Source organism: Lithobates pipiens, unplaced genomic scaffold, assembly GCF_037356315.1.
Source record: "Lithobates pipiens isolate NorthernLeopardFrog02 unplaced genomic scaffold, aLitPip1_a1.2 Scaffold_8, whole genome shotgun sequence".
In the NCBI taxonomy this organism is placed as follows: domain Eukaryota; kingdom Metazoa; phylum Chordata; class Amphibia; order Anura; family Ranidae; genus Lithobates; species Lithobates pipiens.
In genome coordinates this window covers 125,429,394-125,452,010 of record NW_027507903.1, presented here as the reverse complement: position 1 = coordinate 125,452,010, position 22,617 = coordinate 125,429,394, and the positions used below count along the sequence as shown (strand labels likewise).

At 42.1% G+C, this 22,617-nt stretch overlaps 1 protein-coding gene across 1 annotated transcript in view; it reads left to right on the top strand.

Annotated features, from left to right (window-relative positions):
* The window catches only part of LOC143960218 (hydroxymethylglutaryl-CoA lyase, mitochondrial-like), a 40,590-nt gene that overhangs the window by 5,667 nt on the left and 12,306 nt on the right, over nt 1-22,617 (top strand). The window contains exons 2-5 of the mRNA XM_077468551.1: nt 2,437-2,515; nt 7,126-7,233; nt 18,861-18,956; nt 21,850-21,998. Coding sequence (XP_077324677.1) covers nt 2,437-2,515; nt 7,126-7,233; nt 18,861-18,956; nt 21,850-21,998 — 432 coding nt within the window. The remainder of the gene's footprint in view (nt 1-2,436; nt 2,516-7,125; nt 7,234-18,860; nt 18,957-21,849; nt 21,999-22,617) is intronic.

The following is a 22,617-nucleotide window of genomic DNA, read 5'->3' as shown; positions in this document are numbered from 1 at the left end:
ACTCTAGATGGCCCTGCTCGTTAGAGCTTACAATCTAAAATTTCCATGCGTTTCAGGAAACGCATTGCAATTGCAGGTCACGCTTGTGGTGCTGTTAATTGTTAATAGAACCTCAAGCACAGGTAGCAGAAGAAAATGTGCTACAGATGTGGCAAAATGTGCACTGAAAAAACGCCCGATGCTCCACAACCGAAAGGGTACTTTGGGTGTTTGTCACCCAGGGCATGAAAAGTGCAGAAAAAACATGAGCAGGAACACACGTTCCCACTATGCTCAGGTGTGAGTGTGGCATTACCACTGACTGTGTGAAGGAGCTCTTTTATCCCTGGTGACCCAGGTCTCCCTGACAAACTGAAAAAGCGATTGATGCTGAGAGCTCCTTCGCAGTAACATGTGTGCGATCCTGCTGTGTGATGTGCAGGGGCACTATGATGCATTGTTACAGTACATAACACTTTAATTAAATGTTACAAAATGACACTTTATGGCATTCTATGCACTGTAGCATGTTGCGGTGCTTTACAGTGAGGTTTGTTCTGTAAAATGGTACCATGTCTGTCTTTTTATACAATACACTGCAGCCCACCTCAAAGCAGCATTGTGATGTGAATGGGGCATATAGAGAACAATCGTTTTCTATGTTCCCTTCAACTGAGCCTGTGTTGATCTGTGCAGAGCAATGCAGCTCAATAAATATGGTGTGAATGAGCCTTAATAGGAAATTCTTGATGAAGCCTTTGTACTAAGGATGAGCTCAGACATGTTCACAAATCCATGTGCCCACGCCCGCCAGAAAGCTGACACTCCACAGAGCTAATCACAGGCAGTGAGACATTTCCCGATCCCCGGCTGCACAGATTGGCAAATGTCTCACTGCTTATGATTAGGGTTGCGGAGTGTCAGCTTCCTAGCGGGCACGTGGACTTGTGAACACACCTGAGCTTATCCTTAGGATATATAGCAGTGTGCAGAGTATGGATGAGCTCAGGCATGTTCGCAAGTCCACATGCCCTGCCAGGAAGCTGACACTCCGCAGAGCTAATCACAAGCAGTGAGACATTTCCTGGTCTTTGCAGCCGTGGATCAGGAAATGTCTCACTGCCTGTGATTAGTGCTGCAGAGTGTCAGTTTCCTGGGGGGGCGCGGGCATGTGGACTAGTGAACACGCCTGAGCTTATCCTTACTCTGCACACTGCTATATACCCTTTCTAGCAAACTTTGCTTTTTAGTTTACACATATTGCAATACATGTTCAAAGTAATCCCTCCATGACCAGTCATACTCTAATCTGCAAACACAAATGCTACTGTGGACACAGTGCTCACCTGGGGCAAACGGACACAAAATTGGGGAGAGGTGCTAGGTTCAGGTCTGGTCACTGACCTGCATTGCAACAGAAACAATATATATGTGTGCTTAAATCCCAATAACTTGTACATGCTGGTTTATCCAGAACTTCTAGTTCACATGTAGTCACACTTTTTTAGCGCCTGATAAATTATATACAAGCTATTGGGGTTTGAGCACAGGTATAACTTATTTCAAAGCCCTAATAGGGGCACAGAGAACAAGAAAAAAACAAAAATAACAGGGCCCTTCCGTTTTCTTTTCAAAACTAAAAAAGAAGTTTCTGCCTTTAGATACACTTTAGCACACTGAAATGTATTCTGCTAAAGCATTTAGTTGTAAGCCAGTATTAAAGTAGAACTCCACTTAAATATATTTACGTTGTGGTCCCTTCCACCCCCTGTATTTAGGGCTGGTTCACACCAGATGTAGTTCAGCGTATTTTAATTTTGTGTCAAAAAATGCATGGGTAGTATTTAACATGGATTCCAATGGCCTTAGTTCACACCAGTGTAGTGCATTCCAGTGCAGTTGACAAAAGTAGCACATGCTGTATTTTCTCTGTATGGAACACGGCTAAATGCATCAAAGTACAGGAACATCCATGTCAAAAATAGGGGGAAAAGTGCACTGGAACGCATAGAAAACACGCTAAAAATGCGCATGCAGAAAAGCATCCAGAATGCGGATATTGTGGTGTGAACCGGCCTTAAAAAAAAAAAAAAAAATGCCCAAGCCTTACAAATCCTCTCTGCACTCCATGCTTCCCTCTGCGTCCAGCACTGCCGGTCCTCTGCAATCGGAACCGAACTCTGCCCATATCCAATCGTTTACAGCAATCCAATCGTATTCAGCAGGCTGTGCCAACAGGACTCCAGGACAGGGTGGTGCTATGTGGGTGGGACTCAGTCTAGGAGGAATTTTTTATTATTTTTATATATTTTTTTTTATCCAAAAGCGTATTGTAATTTGGTAGTGCTGATAAAAAAAAAAAAAAAAAAAAAGCCTTAAGTTCCCCGATAAGATCTACCTGATATCTGAAGTATGAAATCTGTAACTAATGATTAGCCATGTGTGTTGACAGGTCAGTTCATTACCTGTATATGCCTTCCCTTCGGAGGTGAAGATTGTTGAGGTTGGACCTCGGGATGGATTACAGAATGAGAAGGTAAGCTGACCATTTGAGCTGATCGTCTTCAATCGTTTTACAGGCTTAAATATTTGTGTAGGAATTTTGCTTGAGAATTTTTTTTAAGGCCTCATGCACAGGACATTAAGAAAATGCCAGCGCTGCTGTCAGGGAAAATGCAGCACTAAAAACTCGCTTTTCGCATTGTTTTGAAAAACGTTTATGAGCGTTTTTGAGCATCAGAATAAAGAACACTCCCTTATTTTACACTATCGTATAAAATTAAAAAATGCCTGTAAACACGTTTGACACATTTTTAGCCCTTTCGCGTTTTTACAGTCAAACAGCCCCTGCTCCAGGAGGCACTGGCAGTCCCTTTTTTTTTTTTTTAACCATCTCTAAAAGCTTATGCCTCCAAACTCCTCTGAAAGTTTACATGTGCATGGACACATAGGCTAACATGGAGGAGAGTTCAGAGGCAGTAAAAAAAAAATGCCTGACGCCCCTAAACTCAGCTGCGAAAACGTCCTGTGTGCATGAGGCCTAAAGGCCCGTACACACGGTCGGACTTTTTGACAACAAACATGCAAATTAGCTGTTTTGGAGCAACATCCGACTGTGTGTATGCTCCATCGGACAAACTTTTTCTGTTTTCATCGGACTTTTGTTGGCTGTGCGAACGGACAAACTTTCTGGCAACAAAAGTCCGATGGAGCAAAGTCCGACCGAGTGTATGCAAAAGCATCGGACTTTTGTACAAGGTACAAACACGCATGCTCAGAACCAATACAAAAGATCAGACTACAATACAGAAGTTGACCAAAGGTGGTGCTGGAGTCATTGAACGTCCTCTTTTGAAGTGGCGTCAGTACGTTGTGACGTCACTACGTTCGTGTTTGTTGTCAAAAAGTCTGATCGTGTGTATGCAATACAAACTTGTGGACCACGCCCTTTGTACAAAAGTCCACGGGAAAGTTTGTACAAAGTCCGATCGTGTGTATGGGGCTTAAGACTATTTTGGCCAATGGAATGCTATTTTTTAGGAAAAAGGAAAAACGGGCAACGTGTGCTTTTTTTCAGGTGTTCCTATTGAAGTCTATTGGGGCCAAAAATACTTGACACTTGTAGCTGAAAAGATGCTCGTGTACTTTTTTGAACTACCAGCTTCAAGTGACACTGCGCTCAACTGTGAACTGGCACAACTCAAAACCATGGGATTTTAAATGTTTGTTGTTTTCCAACTTCAAAATTCTGCTAAATTGTTTATCTAAAAAACATCTCATTTAGCTTCAGTCACATCACTTAGTATGCCTTACAAAATGCATGGTTTTTAAAGAACTCTGAACCACAAGGATCTCAGGAGTGATGACGTCACTTCCTGTTAGTGTTACATTACTGCACACTGAGACTACAAATCCCACCCCCTCGGAATTAGTGTCTGAATGGGCAACCATATGGGTGGGACAGAACAGGAATCTTCAGGCCCGTCAATTAGACTATGCAGTACAGTGGGTGGAGCATACTGGGGGTGTGACACTCCTGGGTCCACCCACTACAGTGATCAGTAATTATCTCACAGCTTGATGTATAAAATAACTACAGTGGGGAAAGTACAGGACAGGTTACCCGGGGGATAGCGCACATGGCAGCCATCAGTCTTAAAGCAGTAGTAAACCATGTTTAAAAAAAAAAAAATACACACTGGTCCTGCAGGCTCATGTCATGATGTGCTAGTATGCCGCATACTAGTACATTATGGCAAACTTGCCTAAAAAATGAAGCTCTCCAGCAGCAGGCTGTCACTGCTGAGAGGGAGTCCATCTTCACCCAGGCTTCCTTCTGGGTTTACAAATAGTCACAAACACAAACTGTTCTGCGCTTGGGAGTGAGCCTGCTCAGGATGAATAAGCTATATCTCCATCTTGGTTCAACAGGGTTAAGCCAACTCTTGCTGCCCTCTAAAGACTGGGGTAGTCTGATATTCTAAAACCACAAGAAAAAAAAAAAAATGGGCGCACCGACCTAGTGCATTATCTATCCTAAAACCATAACTTTATTGTTAAACAAATTATTTTGGTTCTCAGGAAGAGGTTTAACCTTGAAACGCGTTAGCCTTTTAAGGCTTCACCTCCTGCCTAAGGTTTTGATGCACTATAGACTGAACATTGTTATACCATGCGACAAACTTTGATACTGTACCATGTAATGAGCTCTAACTCAATTGTGATTTTGTGAGTATAATACTTATCACTTTTTAACAATAAAGTTATGGTTTTAGGATAATGCATTAGGTCAGTGCGCCCTTTCTTTCTTTTTCTTGTGGTTTCCTTCTGGGTTTGTGGGACCTGGCCATTTAAATGGACGAGCCGCGATGACCTCACTCCTGCGGGACAGATCTCTCAATGGACAGCATGCCGTCCATCATTGAGAGCGCAGTGCACATGCGCCAGTGACATCGCTGGCTGCTATATATGTAAATATCTCTTAAACGCTGTACTTTTAGGAGATATTTACTGCACCTACAGGTAAACCTTTTTATAGGCTTACTCGTAGGTACAATATAAAAAGTGGAGTTTACTATCGCTTTAACAAATAAGTTCACCTTTAGTAGCATGCTACACCTGTACTTAGAGTGCAACATGTTAGTGTGCACCTCTCCCCATTCCCCCTCGTTAAAGGGTCAGGGGGGGATTTGCTCCCCACACCTGCAATCACAATATTAAAATGGCTCCGCCCACACAGCTGCATCATTCATTCGCACAGATCTGTGAATAAATGAACCACAAGTCCTGTCTTCCACCGCGGAAGACAGCTTGTAGTTTCCTTTTTTCTCTCTCTCTCTTTTTTTTTTTTTTAAATCATATTTTCAGATATAAAGGGGTCGGGGAAAGAGCGGGAACAACTGAGAATAAGGACAACTGTAATAAAACCACATAACAAAACACAAAGATGTGTCCAAATCCGGGAGGAAAAGAGGGCAGCTGGGTCTGTTGAGGTTGAAGACAATCCAATGATAGCAGGCTGTGAGTTGAGCGAGGAGATGAATTGGAGTTTTATGTGGGAAGGTAGAGAGACCTTTGTATTCTCAGTCCTATGAGATAGTCCTAATATGGGCTTCCCATTTGGACGGGAAACAAGTTGATTATAGATGAGAATTAAATTCAGCATCATGTTTTTCATTTAGGTAGACATATTGGACATCAGTTTTGACATCCATGATGATCGGGGAGTTGGTTGAGTTCCATTTTTTATTAATATAGTGTCTAACGGCTAGCAGGCAAATGTGTATTCACATTGATTTGGATCAATGAGGTGTCAAGCGAGGATATGTGTGACTGTCCTCAAAGCCAAATAAAAGAAGAAGGGGGGTCATATGGTGGTAGAGGGTGAGTAACGGACAGTATGTACACCCTCAGCTCATTCCAAAAGCTTATGATGGGCTGGCAGGTCCATAAACAGTGAGTTAAAGAAGGTTTTGCTTGGTGGGGCCTGTGCAAGAGCCATAGTTAATAAAGGAGGGAACATATGCACGATGGAGTACTTTTTAAATTGGCTTTCTCTTCACATTTAACTGATCACCGCAGAGACCATGGTGTTGTAGCCCTTTAATAATTTGTCCATGAGTTGTCAGTAGGAAAGTCTTTGGCCCAGTTTGTAGGTTTCAATGAATTGTGAAGGCAATGGTCAGAGTCCTTGTAGTGCATTCATTCTTCCTGCGGTTCAGTAGCTTTCTGCCCATACAGGCTTGCGGCCGGTTGGTATATTTGGGGGGGGTGGCAAACAATGCACCCACAGCCACCCCCCCCAGTCGATCGGCTCACCCCCGCAGTACCCCCCTCCAGTCAGTCGCTTGGTCACCAGCCCTGCACCACTTACCCCATCTAGGTCCCAGGCAGTGAGTCCTCCGGGCGGTGGCTTCCCCTGCGTCTCCTCCTCGGCATCACAGTGGCTTCCACGGTGCGTCTCCTTCCTCCTCCTTATGCCGCCAATAGGATCGCTTCTCCTCTTGGCAAGTCGGGTGACGGGCCTCAGGACCCACTTCGTGATTGGCTGAGAGGAGAATAAGGAAGACAGTAGCGACTATTAATTCGCTATGGTCACACAAGTGGGTGGGTTCTCACTGTGCCCTGAGCCCACTCTTTTCTGAAGCCATTTAGAATCTCTGGTTTCTAAAAAAAAAAAAAAAAAAAAAACCCCATTGGAATGTATGCGTCCGACGCCCTGCATGTGGATTAGGGGCAGGAGCATGGATTTGAGGGGCCGCAACCTGCGCCCCGTATGGATGGGCCGTCTCTGGTCTGCAGGAGCCTGACATTGAACCTACGATCTGCTGATCATGAGTGAAATGCTCTGCAGGCTCCTAAGAAAAAAATATTAAATGCACATTTGTTTTACCTGCTAAATCATTTCAAGTTAGCCTTTAAAAAGGTTCGGAGCGCTTTTCCAGGAACAAAAAATGCAGGTGTTCTCACTGCCAGGATTGCAAGTTTGCGAGTACTTTCAACAACAATAAAGTATTTAAAAGTATATAGGGGCTTTTTAAACAACCAATAGATTTTCTGGCCAGAGTTCAGCTTTAAAAATTATTGTAACTGGAATATTCCCCAGCATTCTGTTTGTTTAAGCTTCTATCCTTGTATGTCTTGTAGACCAATGTACCAACAGAAGTGAAAATCAACCTCATTAACATGCTATCCGAATCTGGGTTGAAATCAATTGAAGCAACAAGCTTTGTGTCTCCAAAATGGGTTCCTCAGGTATGTACCTTTTTATTGAGCTGTGGAGTGACGGAGAGGAACTTTCTCAAACCAATAATTTTGTTGATCTCCCTCACCAAATTGCATCATATGTGTATATACAGTGGCTTTGTACATGTGTTCTTTCTTTAAGTATTATGGAAAGGATAAAGTCTGTTAAAAATCAAATATTCCATATTCATATCAATTTTTCCATCCAGCCAGCAGGTGGTGGAAGTTGGAAGTCTAGACTACTTTTCATGTTTTCAGCTATTTCATTTCAGCTTTGTTGAAAAAAGGACAATGTTTACAATTTTTGCATTAATTGTTTTTTGTAAAAAAAAAAAAAAAAAGGTTGCATATATGATAAAAAAAAAAACTGATATAAAACAACAGTTTTAATGTAATACATAATAATAAACACTACAGGTGCACTGCTTGTAGCGTTTAATGCTTAGTACTGCCTTTCTCCTCTTCTCTTTCCTCTCCCCCCCCCCCCCCCCCAGATTTTCTTTTTTCTTCGTGATTGCTATTGATAAAGGCAGATAACACATAGATAGACATAGACCGTCTGATAGGCATTGGCAAACCTATTTATTGCTATTGATGCAAACAAATAGATGAACAAAATAAATAAACGGACTGATTGTCTTTATCAACCATTGTGGTTAGGATTGACTGCCATCCTAACTGAAATTGACATGACATCAGTGGACATAGGATGACAGATTGATCACTGGCAGACATTGTAACTGCACCAACAGAAGTATGAAAAGACCTTCACAGTGATAGTCTACTTGGTACTGGTAGACTGACTGGCATTTGTATAGAAAGATAAACTGGTTTACACGTTATACATTAGATGATAGTCTTCCAGTTTTGCTGTTCTTATGGGAGAGAGTAACGCTGGGTACACACGAACTGGAACTCGTTTGGTTTAGCAGGAACTGGCCGAATTTTGATTTGTGTGTAGCCCTCTGTTCAACACCAACCCATCTTTAGACTAGCTTCTATCAAAGTGTCCTGCTGGAAAACCAGCTTTCAATCAGCCGTTGCAGGCTGCAGCCAATAGTGGGGAGAGGGCCTATTTAGGAAGTCCTGCATTGGACACAATACGTATATGGGCGGCCCCGACATTGATGACTCCATCACGCTAGGTGGATCCATGTACAGTGCCTTGAAAAAGTATTCATACCCCTTGGAAATGTTCCATATTTTATCATGTTACAGCCAAAAATGTAAATGTATTTTATTGGGATTTTATGTGATAGACCAACACAAATTGGCACATAATTGCAAAGTGGAAGGAAAATTATAAATGGTTTTCACATTTTTTTACAATTAAATATCTGAAAAGTGTGGCATGCGTTTGTATTCAGCCCCCTTTACTCTGATACCCCTAACTAAAATCAAATGGAACCAATTACCTTCACAAGTCACCTAATTTGTAAATAGAGTCCACTTGTGTGTAATTTCATCTCAGTATAAATACAGCCGTTCTATGAAGCTCTCAGAGGTTTGTTTAGAGAACCTTAGTGAACAAACAGCATCATAAAGACCAAGGAACACACTAGACAGGTCAGGGATAAAGTTGTGGAGAAGTTTAAAGCAGGATTAGGTTATAAAAAAAATATCCCAAGCTTTGAACATCTCACGGAGCACTGTTCAATCCATCATCCAAAAATGGAAAGAATACGGCACAATTGCAAGCCTACCAAGATATGGCTGTCCACCTAAACTGACAGACCAGCAAGGAGAGCATTAATCCGAGAAGCAGCCAAGAGGCCCTGGAGGAGCTGCAGAGATCCACAGCTCAGGTGGGAGACTCTGTCCACAGGACAACTATTAGTCATGCACTCCACAAATCTGGCCTTTATGGAAGAATGGCAATAAGAAAACCATTGTTAAAAGAAAGCCATAAGAAGTCCGTTTGCAAGAAGACATGTTGGGACATAGCAAACATGTGGAAGAAGGTGTTCTGGCCAGATGAGACCAAAATTGAACTTTTTGGCTTTAAAGCAAAATGCTATGTGTAGCGGAAAACTGCAGATCACCCTGAACACACCATCCTCACCGTGAAACGTGGTGGCGGCATCATATTTTGGGGATGCTTTACTTCAACAGGGACAAGGAAAGCTGGTCAGAGTTGATGGGAGAGGAATGGAGCCAATACATACAATCTTAGAAGAAGACCTGTTATGCCGCGTACACACGATCGGAATTTTGGTCGGAAAAAGCTCTGATGGTTTTCCAGACGGAATTGCGACAGGATTTCAGGATTTCTGATGAAAAGCTCTCATCGGTCTTTTGCTGGCCGAAATTCCTATCGTGTGTACGCGGCATTGGAGTCTACAAAAGACTTGAGACTGGGTGAAATAAATACTGAAATTGAAATAACTTCAAAATGAAATAATACCGAGGGTGGTTATGGAATTCCTCTGATAATGTTACTGTTGATAGCACAATATTATAAGGTTAGCTATTAAAACAAATGCACTACTTAACCACTTGCCGACCAGCGCACGACGATGTACGTCGACAGAATGGCACTGGCAGGCAAATGGGCGTACATGTACGTCCCTTTAAATTTGCCGCCCTGCCATCAAAAGCACACCGGCGGTGGCGCGCTCCCACGCTGGTCTGGACCCCCGTGAGTCCGGTCGCGGGACCCGCGGACTCGATCGCTGCGGGCATACCCGCGATCGTCTCACGGAGCGGCCAAATGAAGAAATGCCGTTGTAAACAGCATTTCTCCATTCTGCCTAGCAACTAGTGATGCTGATCTCTGCTCCATGTGATTGGAGCAGAGATCAGTGTTCACTAAATGAAAGCCCAACCCCCCCACAGTTAGTAACACACCCCTAGGAACACTTAACCCCTACACTGCCACCCACTGGTTAACCCCTTCACTGCCAGTGTCATTTACACAGGAATCACTGCATTTATATAGCAGTGATTACTGTATAAATGACAATGGTCTCAAAAATGTCTGATGGGTCCCCCACAATGTCGCAGTCACAATAAAAATCGCTGATCGCCGCCATTACTAGTAAAAAAAAAAATAATAAAAAATTATTAATAAAAATGCTATAAAACTATCCCTATTTTGTAAATGCTATAACTTTTGCGCAAACCAATCAATAATCGCTTATTGCGATTTTTTTTTTTACCAAAAATATGTAGAAGAATACGCATAGGCCTAAACTGAGGGAAAAAAATGTTTTTTTATATATTTTTGGGGGATATTTATTATAACAAAAAGTAAAAAATAATGCGTTTTTTTCAAAATTGTCGCTCTATTTTTGTTTATAGCGCAAAAAATAAAAACCGCAGGGGTGATCAAATACCAAAAGAAAGCTCTATTTGTGAGAAAAAAAGGACGTCAATTTTGTTTGGGAGCCACATTGCACGACCGCGCAATTGTCAGTTAAAGCGACGCAGTGCCGAATCGCAAAAAGTGGTCTGGTCTTTGACCAGCAAATTGGTCCGGTCTGAAAGTGGTTAATAAAACAACGTCTTGTTTCCCAAGAATATAGGAAAATGCTAACATGTAAATACCATAGAACATAACACAAGAACATCAAAGATACTTATCGCACGGTCTTCTCAGCTGGGCTCAAGATGATGGTAACAGAGAGAGCCATCAGGCACAAGCCAAGAGCAAAAAAGGGCCGACTTCCCTTCTGTGTGCACTTTTTAAACTTCATCCATACACCGTCCAGACCCAACCCTATTGCCAGCCCACTTAGGTTTCTAACGAATGAAAGTAGTTACGGGGCAGTCCTTCTCAATACATTATATTTCTGTCCGTCTTGCTGTATTGGCCTCTAGGGGCTGCATTGTCCGTGTATCATGTCTATGTATCCTGGGTCAATTTTCAATGCCTTTGATCTTTGTAACCCACCTTCAAAGATGGCCATGGCGGCCAGGATAATTGATGAAGTTTGCTTGCATAGGGTTATCACATCAGACGGCCAGGAGTCAAGCTTTTGTTCAGCCTTGCTTCTTCAGATGAATAATCTGATATGATACAAAGCTTTGATGTGCAACTGCAGAAATATGATATTAAACCAAGTTGCCTTCCAACACTGGGGAAGAGGTTCACCTTCCAGTAGGACAATGGCCCTAAACATATAGCCAGAGCTGCAATGGAATGGTTTATATCAAAGCATGTTCATGTGTTTAAAATGGTCCAGTCAATGTCCAGACCTAAATCCAATTGAGAATCTGTGGCAAGACTTGAAAATTGCTGTTCAAACGCTCTCCATCCAATCTGAAAGAGCTTGAGCTATTTTGCAAAGAAGAATGGGAAAAAAACTTCACTTTCTAGGTGTGCAAAGCTGGTAGAGACATACCCAGAAAGACTTGCAGCTGTAATTGCAGCAAAAGGTGGTTTGACTCAGAGGCTGAATACAAATGCATGCCACACTTTTCACATTTATTTGTAAAAAAATTTGAAAACAATTTATAATTTTCATTTTACTTCACAATTATGTGCCACTTTGTGTTGGTCTATCGCATTTACATTTTTCAAATAATCAGTTTTAGTCAGAAACTTACCGATGTTACCAATATTGGTCAGACCTCCTCCCCCTTTCCCACTGCGGCGCTCGCTGCTGTCTCTGCCAATCTCTGTCAGCGATGCGGCAGGCAGCAGAAAGATGACATCATCTTTCAATGCCTGCCGCCATTACCATTGTTCCCGCCCCTACAGTAGGGCTACGAAGGCTGTTCTTGACAGAGAGATAATTACATCATCTGTCACCGCTTGCCTGCATGTGAAAGTTTACCCTCTCAGAGGCTGCCAAAAGTAGTGTAAGTAGTGACAATCTGCATCTAGGTGACAGTGGCAAGTGACACGCTGCATCTTGTGGCAGGTGACGTGATGTACAGAATATCGGCACCTGCTATCGGCCTGAAAGGCGGCCGAAAAATCGGTATTGACCCCAAAAAAACAAAATCGGTCGACCCATAGTCCTAAGGGGGTGAGATGTGTACTGTGCTTGCCAGCTAGTGGGGAGATGAGATGTAATATGCCATTCGGTCCACATATGTCTTGATTCGACATATGGCAATGTAAATTATCCAGATTGCCCAGTTCTACAGAGTGTGGCTTCACGTATGTTATCCCTTAAAGGGGAAGTGCTGATTTGACCTCATATTTATATAAGGGTCCTATTGTGGAGGTGAACAGCTGAAGGTGTCACAAGGTGAAAGGGTTGCACCCCACGAGATTGAGGAGTGAATTTTGAGCACTTTTCCATTCAGTTCAGAATGGGATTTTATCACCAATGAACTTTAATATTCTTGATCTGTGTCACACTTTGTCACACTTTGTCACTTTTTGCACTTTAAACAAGTCTATATGTTGTATTGTGATTTATGGAAGTGAAATATGCATGTTTATCATTCATTTCTGTAGTATAAATTGATTAGGTAGTACAAATTCTGCATTTGATGTGAGATTTTTATTTATCACAATATTCATATGTAGCAAGGTTCCAGGTCTCCTTCTGTCTAATGACAACCTTTAGGGCCAGAGATGTCTGACATCCTTCTGTATGTAGTGGGTGCAAAGATGGTTAAAGTCATTGGGCGCCAGACACTTCTTGGATGTAAAAGAGGTTTTATTTCTCAACAGTCCTTTTTTGTATTTTTGAGGGGAAAGAGGGTTAGGGCCAGGACATTCTTAGATAGTTGCAAACTCAATTAGCAGACTCTGAGACTTCAGTAGGAGGACAGCCATGCAGGGAAAGGCCTCCAGCAAAAAGCCACATCTGCCTGTGTAGGAATGTTGTCTCCTATGGCAACAGTCTTTAACAGTTCCTAACACAAAGCGTAAAAAAGTTCTTTCAGCTTCACTACAACTTCTCCTTGTAGTTCTTCAATACACTGAACTCCCGGTCTCTCACCAGACCCTCTGATTCACTGCCACTGAATCCCTTGAGCTCCTCCAGTCTTCACGGTGGTATCTTCCTCAAGTGTCACCCCAGCTTCTCTGCTGGGTCCCTAGCTTGGCACTCTAAATACCTCGGAAGCTTCACCCACGCTGGCCTGCTCGGTCCCTAGCTTGACACGCAAAGCTGCTCTGCAAGTGTCACCTCCACTGGCTGGATCCATGGCTTGATTCCCACTGAAGTTTCCCAATTCTTCACCATCCCCATCTGGTGAGAATGCTGCTTTAGTACTTGCTTCAGTTACTCACTGTGGTCCCTGATAATAAGGTGGATAGTCCCTTACTGGCGACAGCTTCCCCTCTACCTCCGACCACGACAGGTTCTCCGGCCGTCAGAACCGTCACTTTTGGTTGGACTGCAAGCCTCAGTCCCAACCCTGCGCTGTTCTCTTGCTTCTGGATAGGCCCTCAGACAGCCTAGCAGCCAGATGTGTCCGGGATAGGCCCAATCTCCACCCTAGCAGCCTGGGCAATATAACACACGTCCACCCAGTCAGCAGTCCATGTGGCACAGAACATCAATCAACTGACTCCACCCGAGTATATAGATTCTCCCAGCAGGCCAAGGGATTCAAGAAAACTCCTGCCCATTGGCTGAGATACCCTACATACCCATAACCTGACCTTGGGTTGCCCTTCTCATATCTAGTACCACCAAGTACCCATCCACCTAGTGGTAGAAGAGAAAAGTGCAACAAGGCCAAACTTAGGGAGAAATCAAGAGATCTCTATCAATTAACCAAGATAACTACTCCTGCCAAGTAAATTTGTGAGGAGCTCCCTGCCTTTACTACAGGGTGTTGCATATATATTTATGGTATTTGGGGGGTAACACTGCACTAATTGGTTACTATGTCCAAAATCCTGAGACAGAGACTCTCTTCTATAGAGACTACAGAGTGCTGCAAATCTCCTTCCCAAGCAGGGTGCAGGGGTGGGGTATGAGAGGCTGTGGTGGCTACACGGGGTAAAGGAACTTTGGCGCTGTGATAGTGCCACAGACCTCCTCCCTCATGCAGCCAAAAAAGTACTACAAACCCTCCAGTCATTCCCCTGCAGACAGTAAGTGCCAGATCCCCCACATAAGCTCTATCTTGTAAACATACAGCTTGCGGTCAGAGGTTATTCTCTCAGAATTGACTACACTTTTTGAGTCTCAACATGAGTGTGGCAATAAGCAAGGGTGGCTGTTTGTGCTTTCTGTGCTTTAGAGGTGCAAAGAGGGCAGGAAAGTCGGCCAAGAAAACATAACCGTACCAGAACAGCGAGTGGCATCCCCCCCTCCCCTCAGTGTCCTGTATCTTTGAGGACAGCCTGCATGACATGGGTATTGCGGGACAGTCACTGAAAACCTGGCACTGTCCCGAAAAATCTGGGACAGTTGGTAGCTATGTTTTCACGGTGCTGAAGTGATATTATTGAAATTCTAATATATAACAAATTGCCAGGGTATATTATGCATGGTGCTGGGAAATACACTTGATAAGAAATCGTATATATGATGTATGAATATAATATGATATATGTAGTGAAGAATATTATTGATTGTGATGGGAGATAGTATTTACAGTGCTTGCAGGTAAACTTTGTTAGTTGATGAATTGATGCTGTTGGTTGGAGTTATTATATATAGTGGGATCTACTAACTACTTTGAGTCTGCATATTCTCCCTTTGCCTGTGTGGGTTTCCTCCAGGTACTCCGGTTTCCTCACATACTCCAAAGACATGCTGGTAGGTAAATTGGCCCTAGTATGTGTATATTTGTATGTTAGAGACCTTAGATTGTAAGCTTCTTGAGGGTGGGCACTGACCAGAATGTAAAAAAAAAAAAAATTATATATAATATATATATATATAAATTAAAAAAAGAAGCTGCGCTGAAAATCATAAAAGTGTGTGATATATACTCATATACCACATAATGATAAAATAACTCATTGCCAATGCGAAAAAAAAATTTCTCCCACCCTATATACAAAATTATTGATATTTTAAACTTAAAGAAAAAATAAAAAGCAATAGTGAAAAACAAATGTACATAGTCCAAAAATAGATGAAAAATCAATGATTAAATGTAGAGGCAGGAGGATAAGGAAATTAAACTTCAGTCCTCTTAGGTGACCCCACACACAACACCCTCAAGACATGAAAAAAGTGCACCAAGAAGAGAATCCTCCACCACTAGATCGACTGAGGCTTACCAGCTAGCCAGATCTCTTTTTAAGAAGATCAATCGTGCTTGAGAATTAACCCCCAGTCTGGACCTTTATATCGAAATACACCGCTGGTGACTCAGATCTGTATATTTCCTCCTTTAAGCATCTCTCATCCCAGCCACATTGATGGATATTAATGGGATAAAACAAACAGAAGAGGTCCCATAGCGTAACTCCACAAAAAAACTTTTATTAAAACACATAAGTATCAAGAATTTAAACTCACAATTTAGCCGTATACAAGCGTGTGTATAAAATAACGAGCCGGCCGGCTCGCTCTCTTTCTTACTGCCCGTCCTTCCTGGACCAACGTGGAGTGGTGGTGACGTCAGCACGCCGCTCAACCCTACGTAGTTTAGTCAAAAATGACTTCTTCCTGGGGTACCTAGGGGTATTTTTTTAATGTTGGCAATTAGTTATTTTAGTATCATTATGTGGTATATGAGTATATATCACGCACTTTTATGATTTTCAGCGCAGATTCTTTTTTTAATTGGTATTTCATTGTGTGTATCTCACATTAATTTACAGCAGAAGTTTTCTAAAACTTTACTTGTTCACGGATATTTATTTATTTATAGACAGTGCTGTTTTTTCACTATATATATATATATATATATATAATAAAATATAATACACACATGCCGATCAGCTATAACATTATGACCAACCACCTAATATTGAGTAACTATGGCCCCCTTTAGCTAAAACAGCCCTGACCCGTTGAGGCACGGACACCAAAGTAACATCCACATGAATGGCAGAACCCAAGGTTTCTCAGCAGAACATTGCCCATAGCATAACACAGCCTTTGCCTTGTTGTCCCGTATCCTGGTGCCATCTCTTCCCTAGGTTAGTGAAACACACACAAGAAAACGTGATTCATCAGACCAGGCCACCTTCTTCCATTGCTTCGTAGTCCAGTTCTGATGTTCATGTGACCATTAAAGACTGCTTTTGGCTGTAGACATGGGTCATCATGGGCTTCACAGCCCCATACACAACAAACTGGGATGTCCATTTTTTTCTGCTTTTACCACATCATCTTCATGGACAACATAGTAACAAATAGGTCCAGTCAGCCCAATGACACCCAGTAGAAATAGGCAAGTCATCCCCTAAAAATTATAAGCATAGATCAAAGGGGGGGGGGAAGAAGGATGGGGGGGGATTTTTGAGCGGTGCTGATTATACCAAGAATGTAACAAAATATAGGTAAAAATTCCTAAAAGTTTATTAATATTCATTAAAACAGCAAAAATAATATGCGAGAAAATACAAAGCAGTATACACGCAGTTACTCAGCCTGTCAATTTTCACCTTTGGGATCCCTCTTGCTGAGTAACTGCGTGTATACTGCTTTGTATTTTCTCGCATATTATTTTTGCTGTTTTAATGAATATTAATAAACTTTTATGAATTTTTACCTATATTTTGTTACATTCTTGGTATAATCAGCACCGCTCAAAAATCCCCCCCCCCATCCTTCTTTCCCCCCTTTGATCTATGTTCATGGACAACATGTTCACTTGCTGCCTATTATATCCCATTAATTTTCAGATGCCTTTGTAATGAGATATGCCCTTTTACCTGTGATCATAATGTTGTGTGTGTGTGTGTGTGTGTGTATATATATATATATATATATATATATATATATATATATATATATACTATATATGTCGTCTCTGCGTAAATTGATTGTGCTATATGAATAATAAATTATGATGCTAATGATTAAGGAAATATTAGTGGCACTTTAGCATATAATTCTGGTGCTTTGGAGGTAAATAGCGTTATGGTGCTTGCAGTAGGGTATATTCATTTGGTACCAAGCTATGTTTTTATGATGCTGAGGGACAGTATTTGTTGTGCTTTTGGGGCGCTATATTACATTGCTGGGGAAAATTATTATGGTGCAGAGCTCTTATATGGCTGGATGACATTATTGCTCGAATAAGGGTCTAGTATGGATTTGGTGGGGGGGGGGGGGGGGGGGGGTTGGGCGCCCATGGCATTTTTTTAAATTTTGGTGTGGGTTTTCCCTTAAAATCCATACCAGACCCCAAGGGCCTGCCTGGTATGGATTGGGGGGGACCCCAATGCTGTTTTTTTTTTTTTTTTCATTCAGCTGTCAGCAGGGAAGCCCATTGACAGCTGATGACACATCTGTTGTTAAAGACACACCTTAACAACCAGCTTTTACTGTGCCCTGATTGGGCAAAGCTTTGCCCACTCAGGGCTTAGAATGCACTTTGCAGTGCACAAGTTTGGGTGTTTGCTGAACGGGCAAACGGGCAATGTTCGGGCCGAACTCTTGCTTGGCCCATACCGTTTGCTTAGCATTAGTTATGGGCAATAATTGTGTAATGCTGTTTGTAGCATGTAATATTATTCTAGCTGTGTGTATATTATGTATTAAATTGGATGTTTAATGCTGAAGGAGGCTGTCCTTGCTGTGATCTCATTCTGAAAATGCTAGTTGCCAGGGTGTGATGTTGCACCTCTTGTTTCAATACTGAGATATTTTCTCTGACTTTCCTGATGTGTATATTTAAGAAATAATTCAGCAATGGCAGTCATTACAGCTCTATTAAAACAGATTTACTTTAGTTTAGATTTAGCAGCTGGATCTGGAATCGGTGATCTGGAAGGAGGGGAGATCCTTAGTGACTAGAGACTCTAATTCCCTGTACACACGGTTGGACTTTCCGACGGAAAATGTGCGATCGGATCTTGTTGTCAGAAAATCCGATCGTGTGTGGGCTCCATCTGACTTTTTTCTTTGGAATTTCCGACACACAAAGTTTGAGAGCAGGATCTAAAATTTTCCGACAACAAAATCTGATAGTTTAAATTCCTATCGTGTATACGCAATTCCGACGGACAAAGTACCACGCATGCTCAGAATAAATTACGAGACGAAAGCTATTGGCTACTATCCCCTTTATAGTCCCGTCGTACGTGTTTTACGTCATCGCGTTCTTAACGATCGGGTTTTCCGACAACTTTGTGCGACCGTGTGTATGCAAGACAAGTTTTGGGCAAAATCCGTCGGAAAAAATCTGACAGATTTTGACGTCGGAATGTCCAACTGTGTACAGGGCATAAGACAGCTGTACAGATTCTGTTCTTGTTTTAATGAGAATGTCTGCTTCACTGTCTAGCTAACAGGCTCTGTACATGGCCTAGCGGTGCATCAGTGGTGGCCAAGGATCTGGCCATGTATTCTGGATGTAGTACCTGGATAAAAATTCTTCTTGAGGAGGATTACCAATCCTCCAATAGGCAAGATAGTATTAATACATATGTTTTGGCAGTGTGATTAGCAGTTGACCTGGTATTCAGCTTTAAGTATCTCAGCCCTTCAAATTGCTGATAATTAAAACATACCGGTATTTTGAACATGTAAATGCTATTTACAAGTCCTAATTGTACTTGTAATTTTAAAAGAATGTTCATTCATTTTGATTAGATGGCAGATCATGTAAAAGTTATGCATGGAATAAAGAAGTATCCCAGTGTCAGCTATCCTGTCCTAACTCCAAACCTCACTGGATTCCAGGCAGCGGTAAGTTCTATATAACTAAAGGTATGTTGAGTAAGGGGTATGTCTTTTTGCTGATGACCCAAAGGTGTGTAATAAGGTTGATGGTCCCAGAAGTATTCTGTAACATGAATTATGATTTGCCAAAGCAGTAGAAACTGCAGTTCAGTGTTTCTAGATGTAAAATAATGCACCTAGGAAAAATAATCCCTTTAAAGAGTACAACATTGGGGGTACAGTTTTGACCAGCACTACAGTGGAGAAAGATTGGGATGCACAGTTCCTTGAAAGTATTCATACCCCTTCAAACGTTCCACAATTTGTCATATTACAACCTAAAACATCAATGCATTTTAATGTGATTTTATGCACTAGACCAGTGATGGCGAACCTTGGCACCCCAGATGTTTTAGAACTACACTTCCCATGATGCTCATGCACTCTGCAGTGTAGTTGAGCATCATGGGAAATGTAGTTCCAAAACATCTTTAGTGCCAAGGTTCGCTATCACTGCCCTAGACCAACACAAAGTGGCATATAATTGTGAATTGGAAGGAAAATGATAAATGGTTTTCAAATTTTTTTTACAAATAAATATCTGAAAAGTGTGGCGCGCATTTGTATTTGGCCCCCTTTTTCTCTGATACCCTTAACTAAAATCTAGCGGAACCAATTGCCTTCAGAAGTCACCTAATTAGTAAATAGAGTCCACCTGTGTGTAATTTAATCTCAGTATAAATACAGCTGTTCTGTGAAGACCTCAGAGGTTTGTTTAGAGAACCTTAGTGAAAAAAAACGCATCATCATGAAGGCCAAGGAACACACCAGACAGGTCAGGGATAAAGTTGTGGAGAAGTTTAAAGCAGGGTCATGATATAAAAAAATATCCCAGGCTTTGAACATCTCATGAAGCACTGTTCAATCCATCATCCGGAAATTGAAAGAGTATGGCACAACTGCAAACCTACCAAGACATGGCCGCCCACCTAAATTGACAGGCTGGGCAAGGAGAGCATTAATCAGAAAAGCAGCAAAGAGGTCCATGGTAACTCTGGAGGAGCTGCAGAGATCCACAGCTCAGGTGGAAGAATCTGTCCACAGGACAACTATTAGTCGTTTTCTCTACAAATCTGGCCTTTATGGAAGAGCGGCAAGAAGAAAACCATTGTTTGAAAGAAAGCCATAAGAAGTCCCATCTTTTAGTTTTTGAAAAGCCATGTGGGAGACACAGTAAACATGTGGAAAAAGGTGCTCTGGTCAGATGAGACCAAAATTTAACTTTTTGGCCTAAGAGAAAAATGCTATGTGTGGCGGAAAACTAATCTTGCACATCACCCTGAACACACCATCCCCACCATGAAACGTGGTGGCAGCATCATGTTGTGGGGATGCTTTTTTTCAGCAGGAATATAGAAGCTGGTCAGAGTTGACAGGAAGATCGAGGGAGCCAAATACAGGGGAGTCTTAGAAGAAATCCTGTTAGTCCGGAAAAACACTTTGAGACTGGGGTGGAGGTTCACCTTCCAGCAGGACAACAACCCTAAATATACAGCCAGATCTACAATGGAATAGTTTAGATCAAAGCATATTTATGTGTTAGAATGGCCCAGTCAAAGTCCAGACCTAAATCCAATTGAGATTCTATGGCAAGACTTTAAAATTGCTGTTCTCGGACGCTCTCCATCCAATCTGACAGAGTTTGAGTTATTTTGCAAAGAAGAATGGGCAAAAATGTCACTCTAGATGTGCAAAGCTGGTAGAGACATCCCCAAAAAGACTTGCATCTGTAATTGCAGCAAAAGATGGTTCTACCGAGTATTGACGTAGGGGGGCTGAATACAAAGGCACCCCACACTTCATATATTTATTTGTAAAAAAAAATGTAAAAACCATTTATCATTTTCCTTCCACTTCACAATTATGTGCCATGTTGTGTTGGTCTATCACATAAAATCCCAATATCATACATTTCCGTTTTTGGTTGGAACATGACAAAATGTGGAAAATTTTAAGGGGTATGAATCTTTTTTTTCAAGGCACTGTACTTACTTCAGATGATTTCAAAATAAACAGGCAGTGGGAAAAGTGAATAGAATTCTAGGATTCCTCACTAGAGGGGTCACCAGCTGGAGGAAGGAGGTCCTGATTCCCCTATATAGATATTTAGTGAGACCTCATTTAGAATACTGCCCAGTTCTGGAGACCTCACTTCCATAAAGAGTCCAGAGACAGATAACAAAAATGGTGAAGGGTCTGAGGGACAAAACATATCAGAAGGGACTATAGGAACTTAATATGTACAGTTTGGAGAAAAGAAGGGAAATGGGAGATCTGATTGTCTCCCCTTTGTGGCCTGTTAAATTTTACCATCCCTGAAAAGTGATGTGTGGACAGGAAATTTGAAGCCAAGCAGCGGGCAGATAAATTGCGAAAGGTGCCGGTGCATGAGCCTCCATCCTCGGGTGATTGAGCTCACCATTCACTCCTACTTCCAAGCGACTGAGTACACTAAGGTAAGGGGAACGCTGATTTAAGTGGGGCTTTGGGAACCCTGATTTATGGGGGGAATGCTGGGAACTCTGATGTGGGGGGGGGGGGCTGGTGGTGAACAGAAACCCCCTTACATCAGAGTTACCCTTTACACCAGAGTCCACAGTGATTCCCCTTTAAAAAAAAAGTGTTCAGGTTTGGCACGAAAAAGAGGTGGCAACCCTAGTTCAGTGGGGCATGTCAGACCACAGGAGCAGTATTATCAGGGTGGACATGGCATTTGGTCAGGTTTGGAAACTTGTCCTGACCTCACCTCCATTAGCTTGCCCTTGTACTTACAACTGCCCTTTTTTGTTATTGTAATACAGTCATGACGTGTGCTGTATGTTAAATTACTGAGCATCATTCAGAATCATTCTGTTGTCAGGTTGAATGTGGTGCCAAAGAAGTGGCCATATTTGGAGCAGCTTCTGAACTTTTTAGTAAAAAGAATATTAACTGCAGCATAGAAGAAAGCTTGCAGAGATTCAAAGCCGTTACTGACGCAGCAAAAGAAGCCAATATACCTGTGCGAGGGTAAGGACCTTTCTTTTTATGAAGAAAGCATTGTCGCCTTTATATGAAAAAAGCAATGTTACCTGATTCTAGTAAGTTCAATGACCGCGTTCAACACATTTGTCTGTAAATTGACATTTTATTTAACTACTATTGATATATTGTGCTGCTCACTTCCTAGGAAAACATAAGTTCTGGAATTAAAAAAAGAAACATACATGCTCACCTAGGCGGATGCAGCATCCTCTGCCACCTCTACATCGAGAACTGAGTGATCAAACACCGCTGATCACTCAATTCCTGCTCTTCAGGGAGCCAGAGAATGTCAGTTACTGGCTCCCTGCTTTGCCCCCCCCCCCCCCTGTGCTCACTGGAGCACCAGGCTGTGCAGAGGGTGGAAGTGGCTGAGCCAGCTGCCAGTCAGGAGTCTAGGTGGAGACTGGACCGGCTGAATATGGGTCACAGTATGCTGTATACAGTATTGTCTTGGCCTAAGGCCTCATTTACTATTGCGGTTGGGGGGCAGAAAAAACATGGTTAAGACATGATTTTACCACTCTCCCTTAAACTGCAAAGGCAGTAGGCATGGGTTTACACATTACAAAAGCTAAACTTAACCCCCCTTTCACAAACATGACCC